At 42.1% G+C, this 10574-nt stretch overlaps 1 protein-coding gene across 1 annotated transcript; it reads right to left on the bottom strand.

Moving 5' to 3' along the window:
- Window positions 1-409: 409 nt before the first annotated feature.
- On the bottom strand, window positions 410-8587 carry LOC103181756 (sulfotransferase 6B1-like). The gene is made up of 7 exons (XM_007898431.2): window positions 8344-8587; window positions 6244-6365; window positions 4596-4685; window positions 4107-4233; window positions 3689-3783; window positions 2554-2710; window positions 410-604 (listed from the first exon to the last, which is right to left on the bottom strand). The coding sequence occupies exons 1-7, from the start codon at window positions 8543-8545 to the stop codon at window positions 474-476; spliced, it is 924 nt and encodes a 307-aa protein (XP_007896622.2). The 5' UTR covers window positions 8546-8587; the 3' UTR covers window positions 410-473.
- Between the last annotated feature and the right edge of the window lie 1987 nt (window positions 8588-10574).

The raw sequence follows: 10574 nt of genomic DNA, 5'->3' as shown, positions 1-10574 counted from the left end.
GAAGACATCTCAAAGTGCTTCACAGAGCTGACTGGGAGCCTAAATAGGGGAGGGGGGCTGAGACAGGAAGGGGAACTAAAAGCACGTATACAAAGGGAGAACTTAAGGCAGACTTTAACCGATGGTGGGGGCAAAGATAGCAGTTCTTCACTGAACCATACACATTCCAGTTTAGGACATATCACGTTGTCACCTCAGCAATGTAGTCTGTAGCCCTGTGATCTCATAATGCTTATTGAGCAATTACCTTTAATACACTTAATTAGTAAGTGCATCAGATCTACACCCGGAGCAAAGATTTTGCGGATCGATGGAAATTCTGAAGAAATTCCCTTAAAAATATGGCAAATAAGACCACAAAGTAATTGAATCATGTGTAAATAGGCAACTAGAGTTTGAGCTATAGGTAAAAAAAAATATTTTGAAATATTAATCCTTCATTGACGATCATGATCATTTCACAGTGTTGTTGTTTAAGCTTTACAGTAGATGTTATATTTCAGTTTGGCCCCCAGCTTTGTGCCTGCCAAGCACTCCTCAAACTTTGAATCCATTTCTTGGCTCTGTTCTTTGGTGAAATGATTTTTCCAGTCTCCAACTTCACCTGAAAGATTTTTAAAAATTAAATGGGTGACAATTAGGGGGTATTGGATGGTTTGCTAATGTTTTGCACTAGGTTAATCGATAAAGTCAAATTGTGAGATAGGAAACAGGAGCTGAAACTGGGGTGATTTTTTCCCTCTACTTTTAATAATAATACTTGCATTTGATATACACTTTATCACTTTGTTGAGATGTCTTAAAGCGATTTTCAGAATATATTGTAAAGTAGATTAATCGTTTTGGGGGTAAAACACGGCAGCCAATTAATAATAACAATAATAATCCTTGCATTTGATATAGCGCTTTTCACGTCGTTTACAGTCATGGATTGAGTGACCAAATTATTTTTGGGGAAGGATTATTAGCCCCAAAAAGCAATCCGCCAATCGACTAATTTACTATTACGTAAACAGAGGTATTAATAGTAATAATCCTTACATTTGCTAAGGATGCTAATAATAATAATCCTTACATTTCACAAAGTAAAGTGCCTTTCATGTGGGGAGGATATCCGAAAGCTCTTCACAGGATATACTGTAAAGTGGAAGTATATTGAATGTGTGTTTTGTAAGCAAATGGGGAGGCCAATTTGCACACAGCGATGTCCGAGCAATAAAGTGAATGATCAATTTTACTTGGGGGATTGTTGGCCAAGACACCGGTAGAAATCCCATCTCTTTTTGAACAATGCTGTGGGATCTTTAATACCTGATCAGGAAAACGGGCCTCGGTTTAACGTCTCATCCAAAGGACGGAACCTCTGACATTCGACTTTCAAAATTTGTCTTGAATTAGTTTGGACCTGCTTGACTTTTACAGGTGTGATCCTTCTCTCTCCCCAACCCACTCTTCACAATTCAGCAAAATATTTGGGAAAAAATTGAGCTTTGCCAAAATTAAACAATCACACTTGTGTAAAGCTTTCAAACATTTTGAGGTGTTCTCCTGACATAAAAGGCACTATTTAAATATAAACTGTAATAATCATAATCCTTGCATTTAATATAGCACCTTATCATGTTGCCGAGACATTTAAAAGCGCTTCACTGTAAAGTGGAGTGACTGTGCATTTTGTAATAATCATATCATCATCCTTGGATTTGAATATAACTGATGTTTGCAAAGTGCATTGGTTGCTTTTGCAGCCCACATCGAGAGTGTGGCAGACAGCATCCTCAGCACACAGCACAAATGTCTACAGACGTGATTGTCAATAAAAGCTCATCACCAGCGACAAACTACTGCCCCTTAGTGTACATTCACACAATCTGGTGATAGATTGCATTATAGAGGTTCCATTATATTTCAACATCAACTTGCATTTATATAGCAAAATATACACTCAATTCACTTTACGGTATATTCTGTGAAGCGCTTTGAGATGCCTCGAAGATGCGATAAGGCACTATACCAACTGCAAGGATTACTATTATTAGTGGTAGTATTATTAAGGCAGCTCTCATGCAGGGTAGCATCACAGAGAGTTTTGTAAGTTGAGACTCATTTATTATCCGCTGATGTACAGTAAATGGAGGACTGTTTCAAAATACAATCATGCAGAACGGACATGTATATGCAGGTTGTGCTCAGTGAATTAAAAAGCCAGACCCCAATATAGTTTGCAAAACAAAGGCAATGTGTGATAATGTTTGGTCACTCAATCGATGACTGTCCGTGGCACACTGCTGTGCGCAATTGGTTGCTGCTCAATTGGTATGTTTCACCCACAAAACATACAGTCAAATTACAGAATATTCTGTGAAGTGCTTTGAAAAGATTCGAAGATGTGATAAGGCATTATATCAAATGCAAGGATTATTATTATTGTTTATCTGCTGCTTTGTATAATAAACCTCCTTTCTCTCAAAACATTATTCCAGTGCAAATGACAAACACTTCTTCTCTTTCTCCAAAAGATAACGTTCCCCATAAGTGAGAATTCTTACTTACCTTTTCGGAAGATACATTTGCCAAATGAATAATGTGTTATCTGGGAGTTTTCACTCATGGACTTGAAGGTACCCCTTCCAGCAATTTTTTTAATCTGTTCCTCAGTCAGAGAGAAACCAAAGTGCATTGCCATCTTCTTCACACCCTCTTCTAAATTCTGAAAAAAAACATATTAACAACCACATAAAGAAATATTCTTCCTTAAAAAGTTTTTTAATATTACATTTATAGTCCTGTGAGAGGAGGGAGCCTGTCCAATGATCCTCCAAAATAAGATTGGTTATTTGTTCCATGACTTTGTGGGACATTGCTGTGTGCAAATGGGCTGTTGAATTTGCTTTCAATCACTACACTTCTCAGTAAATCCTGTGAAGTGGAGTGACTAACTGCAGGCTAACTGGAGTGTCCTCATGATGTGAAAGACACTATACTAAAGGCAGGGATTATTTATTTATTTATTTATTTACTTCGTTAGTTATTATAATATCTCTATCAGCAGAAGAAGTATGCAGGAAATCTGATTTAGTAAGCTGCTCTTCAATGCATCAAACACAAAATCCCAGCACACTCTTCAATATATATTCCTGTGAGTGATTGTGCATTCCTGACTGTGACCAGACCTTATATTTAGAATAGATAATTACTGGAATGCATTGCCTGAAAGGGTGGTGGAACCCAATTCGATGACAACTTTTAAGAGAGTAGATAATTATTTGTGGAGGATAAGTTTGCAGGGTTATGGGAAGATGGCGGGGGAATGAGATTATTTGGATAGCTCTTTTCACCGACACAATGGGTCGAATGGCCTCCCTCTGTGTTGTAGAATTCTATGATTCTATGAAGACGCTACAACAAATGCAAGGATTATTAATAAACTTGAACAGGCAGATAGGCCCTCGGTTTAACATCTTTATTGAAGGACATCACCCCTGAGAATGCAGCACTCCCAGTATTGTATTGGAGTGTCAGAGTATGATGTCAAAGTTCTTGAACCCACAAACTTCTGACTCAGAGATGAGAATGCTGTCATTTGAACCAGGCTAACAGCCTGAAGGACGACCCCTCTGAAAATGTGCAAAGATTGTTAATTTTAATGACTCAATGCTCTGTGTGATTAGGAAGAAAGCTCTTGTACCTCTTTCAGCTCTTCAAAGGTAACTAACATCACATTCTCATCATCTATGTGTTGGTTCCAGATGAACGCATGATCAAAGTAGGAGCCCCAGAAAACTGGTACAAAAACACAAATTAACAAGTTTACTGATTTTTTAAATTGCATTTCACAACTGTGCTATGATTTTCATGCAATTCATTTAGCAGTCACCATTGAAGGATTTGGGGGGGGGGGGCAAAAAAGAAATCTACAATCTTAAACATTCACAGATGATCAATACTGCTACAAATTCAATCACCATATTTACGATCACCATTGTCTGCAAATAAACAGTCACTCCATTTCATAGTAAATCCTGTGAAGTGCTTTGAGGCTTCCTTCCGACATAAGCCGCTTTACCAAATGTTAGGTTTATTATTATTAGTGCCAATATACGTACCTTCTCCTGTCATGTACTTTTTGAAGAACTCATCCCAGGATGGAAAGCAGGGCAGTAAAGGATTATTCTGATAGAAGTGATAATAGGAAACTGCATTGTCCTTGGGATTACGAAGCAAAACAAGAATCTGTGGAAAAGTGATTAAACAAATCTTGTCTTAATCTGTTTCTGAATCCAGCCCTTTGTAAAGACAACAACAACAAAGTTACACTTATAGAGCGCAATTCACGTCGGGAGGATGTCCCAAAGCACTGAACAGTTAGGTGACGGGGCCCAAGCATGTGGGAGGGATGGTGTAGGGTGAGGGAAGACAGAGAGGCGGGAGGGCGACCAAAGGCACGATAGAAGGGAAAGACTAAAAGAACATCACACTCGACTCTGAATTTCCATGCGTCTTGTGTGTCAGTCCAGCTGAGTTACAAGGTTGTAGGTTGTACATCCTCACCCCAAACCTATAGCCTTAGTAGCCTTATAAAGTGACAGTCATACCTTTGTTTTCTTCTCACTAATAGACTTTGGCAAGTTGTCATAGTGACTGTGTGTTCCATAGAGTCGGGGAGAAGGGTGCCTTTTCATCTCCTTCAATAAATAAGCAAATAAGCCTTGAGAAAAACACAATTTATTATTCTATCGGGAAAAATAATCATATCCAGCCTCAAAGTAAAATTTGGATTATGAGGAAATACTCAAATTTTAGGACTATTGTATTCAAATCTTTCAGCCAAGTTATCAACAATAGTAGAAAAGATTTTGCTGAGAATTTTACACAACAAAAATGTACAAGCAAGGAATTTGTAGTGAGAATTTTTAAATACCATCATGACAATCTATTCTATACATTTCTATTGGTTAATTAGATTTGTTTTGACTTAACCGTTAAGATGCAGATGACCTGAATAATTACTGAATTGTTAGCGTTCTTCAGTTGAACGTCAACAAGACCAACTGATTGGCTCTCGTCAGCACCTCTACACCTCATGCATTGGCAGCATCACCATCCATGGATTCACACTCCACTTTACTAAGCCAGTCCAAAACTTTCTTGTCTTGTTTGACCCTCAAATGTGGAGTCCTATAGCTCAGTGGTTAGAGCACTCGCCTTGCAAGCGAGACACCTGCGTTCAATTCCAGGCAGGGCAAAACCTTGGGCAAGTTTCCTTACTCCACGCACCTAATAGTAATCCCTCCCAAAAACTATAATAAATTGTTCATTTTCAATCCACGACTGTTTGTGGGACACTGCTGTGCGCAATTGGCTGCCGCGTTTCGCCCATAAATATACAGTCAATTCACTTTACAGCATATTCTGTGAAGCACTTTGAAAAGTCTAGAAGACATGAAAAGCGCTATATCAAATGCAAGGATTATTATTATATATTATTATAACTGTCCTTTCTACCCCACATCTGTGCCGTGACCTGTTCTGCCTTCCCCCATCTCCACAATATTGCCTGGCTGCACCACTGTCTCACACCACAGGCCACTAAAACACTCATATACACATTTATAACATCCAGGGTTGACTAGGCAAACTCCCTGCTTGTCGGCCTCCCCAGCTCCTTCCTCCATATCCAGAAATCTGCAGCTCGTGTCCTCTCCCGCACCAGCCTCCTTGACGCCATCACTCCCATCCTTGCCAGACTCCACTACCTTCCCATCACACAGGATACAGTTCAAAATTGTGGTCCTCACCTTCAAAGCCCTACATGGCATTGGTCCCCCCTATCTCTGTGACTTCCTAAACACGTACCAATCTGCCTAAGTTTAAAGATATAATACATAATTTCCAGTGATCACATATTCCCTTGAAAAATAAAAACACCACGGGAAAAGTGGTTCAACTTTGGCTAACTAGAGAAGTTAGGGAAAGTATAAAATTAAAAGAAGAGGCCTATAATACTGCCAAAAAGAGCAGTAAACCTAAAGATTGGGAGGGTTTTAGAGATCAGCAAAGGGAAACCAAGAAACTGATTAAGAGGGAGAAAATTAAATATGAGGGTAAACTAGCTAGTGTAGTTTCGCTCCCTTTTGCAGTGAAGCAACTCGTCTATCCAGCTTCATTTATCTAATAGCCCTCCTGCTGTAATTCGCCTTCAGAGGTTAAAAATACACAACTATGAACTTGCTTCACACATACCTCAAATTTCTCAGGAGTTCCAAACTCCAGCATTGCAAACTTTCTGGTTAATGCATAGTTCTGTTCTTCTTCGTCATTTGCATGGACAATGTCCCAAAGCATGTGATGTATCCAATTAAACCCTGGTGTGTGCAAACAGGTTAATGAAAAAAACGAAATACTGTGTAATATTACTTGTTACATGTTAAAGTCAGTCAACAAACAGAAATCCCCAAATAGCCTTTGAGGAAATTGCTTATTCGTTACTACATATGAACTTGAGTCAGAATATCACACGTTAGTCAGTTTGCTCTCAGGTCAAGTTGTTTGTGTGACTGAACTGCTGTTATCAACCTCCATTCACTCTGAATGTATTAGAATCAATATATTTTAATTGGTGTATTGATTTCTGACTTGGATCATTTTTGTGTATAGGTCTGATGGCCTGTACCGCTTGAACAGAACAGTTAGATTACATGAGCCAGGGGTAATTATTTATTTTCAGAATCTGAGCACCCACTTGTCTGTTCCAATAGCTTTTTCAGGACTAAGCCTTTCATTGAATGAGATTCAAGTTTAACTTCACTGAGTTGTTAGATTTTGGCAAGACTTTTGGTCCGTGGGATTCTTGAATGACTTTTTAGAATTTATAGTATAGTAATTGTCTTAACCGGAGTAGAGTGTGTGTGTGTGGGTGGGTGGGGAGGAGAGATGTTTCATCTTCCACCAGACCTTAAAATCCTGTAGATATGCTGTTGCACTTCTGATGAGCTGAAAATAAGCACTTTTCGTATGAAACTTCATAAGAAGAAACTTCTTTTTTTTTCTCCTGTCTATCACCCCTTAATACCAATCTGCCTGTAGGTGTCCCAATAGCTTCTTCCTGTAATACCCATTGGGACACAGACATCTGAACAATGACATGTACAGTGCCTCTCCACAAAACTTTCTTATGAACTGCTTAATGTGGCCCGTTGGTAGATAGTCAGGAACACCAGTTAAACCTAGCTTCATCACAGGATCATAAGAGAGATTCAGTCTTTCAAAGTAACCACCCTCCCCTTCTTCCATTGCTCGTCTGAGCGGAGGGAGCAAGCAGGTTGGTAGGGAGGTCACAGAGGTAGGGTGGAGCGAGACCACTGAAAGCTTTGTAGGTGAGGACCAGGATCTTGTACTGGATTCTCTGAGGGATAGGGAGTCAATGGAGTCAGGTGAGAATGGGGGAGATGGAGCCACGGAGTTTGGTGCGGGAGAGGACACGGGCTGCAGAGTTCTGGATTATCTGCAGTCTGGGGAGGGAGGAGTTGGGAAGGCCGACAAGCATAGTTGAGTCTGGAGGTGATGAAGGAATAAACAAGAGTTTCAGCAGCCTGAGGGGTGAGGTAGTGGCGTAGTCGGGTGATGTTACCGAGGTGAGGAAAGGGAGAGCGGGTCATGGCTTGGATGTGGGGAAGAAAAGACAGTTGAGGTCAAACAAGACACCCAGGTTCCTGACTGGTTGGTGAGTTGAAGTGTGCAACAATGGAGGTTGATGCTGCCAGAGCCTGATGTGCAGAGGCGTTGGCGTGAGCCAATCAGGAGGGCCTCAGTCTTGTTCACATTCAACTGTAGGAAGTTTGTCCTCATCCAGGACTTGATGTCCGACAGGCAGTCTGTCAGGACAGCAGGGTCCTGGACTTGAGGGTGGAGGCAGAAAGATAGAGTTGGGTGTCATCCGCATACATATGGAAATTGACCCCATGTCTGATGATGATGTCCCAAGGGGGAGCATGTAGATATTGAAGAGGAGAGGGCCAAGGACAGAGCCCTGGGGGACGCCAGAAATGACAGTGCGGGGCCTGGAGGAGAAACCGTTCGAGGCAACAAAGTGGAGATGGTGAGAGAGATAGGAATCGAATCAGACAAGGGCAGGTCCGCGAAGATTAAGTAAGGAGGAGAGGTGGTGTATGAGGATAGAGTGGTCGACAGTGTCAAAAACTGGTTTAGCTTGTGAGAGAAACAACAAACAGTGAAATAAAAGAATGAATTAAACCATTACATTTGTTTTTCTGGAGCTCCTAAAGAAACAAAAAAAGTCTTGACAAACAGTAATGTTTATTTTCACAAAGAAGGGTTTCTTACCGCATTTGGGATAAGCTGAGAACAACACGTCTTCTCTCCTGGCCTGGAAAGTTAGACGCTGGGTCAGGGTCTGCTCTGAGCTGAGCAGTGTCGGGTACAGCAGCCCCTTGTACCTGAAGACCAGCTCTTCAGGATTCATGGACTGGGCTTTCTCAATCACCTTGTCCACCCGCTGCTGGAAGCTCTGCCACTCACTTGCCATCTCTCGTGGCTGCTGTCAGTGGAGATTGTTGATTGCTCGCTGCTATTATAGAGAATGCCTCTAGCTACAGAGCAGAGCTCTCACTTCCCTGTCTCAGGGCTGAAGTGTCGGTGTTGCCCATGCGATTGGAGGGAACTTTGCCAAGGCTAAGCTAGAGTAGAGCAGTTTCCACCTCTTTGGGCTCAGGACCAATTTGTAATCCTCTGACGCCAAATGATCCAGCAAATAATAATAATGATGCACTAAGCAGTAATGGAATTTCCCACCATAATCACACATTATCCGAGGCACTGCATGCAACACTGAACAGAACTGTTATTGCATAATGTGGCAATATCCCAGGATTACTTCCTATTTTGAAATCCTATGGTGTCACAATATGGCTTAATAGGCAGGTTTTTTCTTGCCATTAGTATCAGCTTATAAATCCCCCCCCAAAAACTTCCATGCCTTTATCACCTCAAGGCTGGACTATGGGAACTCTCTCCTCGTTGGCCTTCCCGCCACCTCCCTCCACAAGCTGCAGGTCATTCAGAACTCTGCAGCTCGTGTACTGTCCGGCACCAGGCTTCACGACCACATCACTCCCACGCTCATTCGCCTCCACTGGCTCCCCATCCCCCAGAGGATCGAATTCAAGATCCTCATCCTCGCCTACAAGGCCATTCACGGCCTTGCTCCCTCCTACCTCTCCGACCTACTATCCCCTATCTACCTGCCCGTACCCTCCGTTCCTCTGGCTCCGGTCTGCTCCACATCCCCCGCCCCAACTGCCCTACCATCAGTGGTCAGGCCTTCAGCCTCTCAGCCCCTAGGCTCTGGAACACTATCCCCCAGTGCCTTCGCCTTGCTTCCTCCCTTTCCTCCTTCAAGGCCGGTCTCAAGACCTTTCTCTTTGACCGTGCCTTCAGCTCCCCTCTCGACTCTCTACCCCTCCTCGCTCCCTCCCTTCCCTCCCCTCACCCTGACCATTTCCCCCCTGCTCGGGTCCTGACCCAACTGTACAGCGCCTTGGGACGTCCTCCCGACGTGACAGGTGCTCTATAAATGGAATCTTGTTGTTGTTGTTTTGGTGTCACACTCCCAGTTATTATGTAGAAGAACTCAGCCCATTCTTTTCAGTATATTCCTGTAGGTGTTTATGTCCATTCTTGCCTGAGAGCTGATTTGAAGATTCCTCAATGGTCTGTGTGGTTATGAAGAAAGCTCTGTTCCACCTCTTTCAGTTCTTCATTGAGAATCATCACACTCTCATCGTCAATGTGTTGGTTCCAGTTGAGTCCAGGATCCAAATAGGAGCCTCAGGGAACTGGTACAAGCAATGAGAAAATGTCATAAGAAATAAACATATACATTTACTTTGTGAGATTTCTCAATCATTTAAAGATGAGCTCAACTGACCTGGGGTCATGGGTGGAGATAGAGTTGGGTGACATCCGCATACATGTGGAAATTGACCCCATGACTGCGGATGACATCACTGAGCTGGAGCATGTATAGATTGAAGAGGAGGGGACCGAGGACAGAGCCCTGAGGGAGTTCAGGCATGTGACAATCCGGGGGCTAGAGGAGAAGCCGTTGATGGATAACAGATATTTATCACCCATCACCTTATGATACAACATGTTGGAGTAACACCACACCACCAACCTGCCTCAGAGCATAGTGCTTAGGCTAAGTGTTAAAAATATAGGCAAATACCTTCTTTGATAATAAATGCATGCAAAGATTGTACTGGGAGATTTGTACTGGGAGATCCACTTATCTCCCAGTATACTGGTAACAGGGAGGTATCACAGACCACAGGTGGGCTGTGTTCCTGATTCCCAGATATTAACTCTCCTTTTCTGTGGTAGTGCTGCTACTACCTTTGTTAAGGCCATTTAGAAGCTGATTGTTTCCTGTTGATCAATATACTTCTTAAATTCAAAATCTTTCACAGACTATTTGGGGCTCCACCAATTCCCATAGGGACTCTTCACATAATATTGGCAAACAACTGAAATGACAAATAGTCCAATTAAATCTG

This window comes from Callorhinchus milii, unplaced genomic scaffold, assembly GCF_018977255.1.
Source record: "Callorhinchus milii isolate IMCB2004 unplaced genomic scaffold, IMCB_Cmil_1.0 Scaffold3, whole genome shotgun sequence".
Taxonomy (NCBI): Eukaryota; Metazoa; Chordata; class Chondrichthyes; order Chimaeriformes; family Callorhinchidae; genus Callorhinchus; species Callorhinchus milii.
The sequence above is the reverse complement of the archived record's forward strand: the minus strand, read 5'-3'. Positions and strand labels throughout refer to the sequence as shown.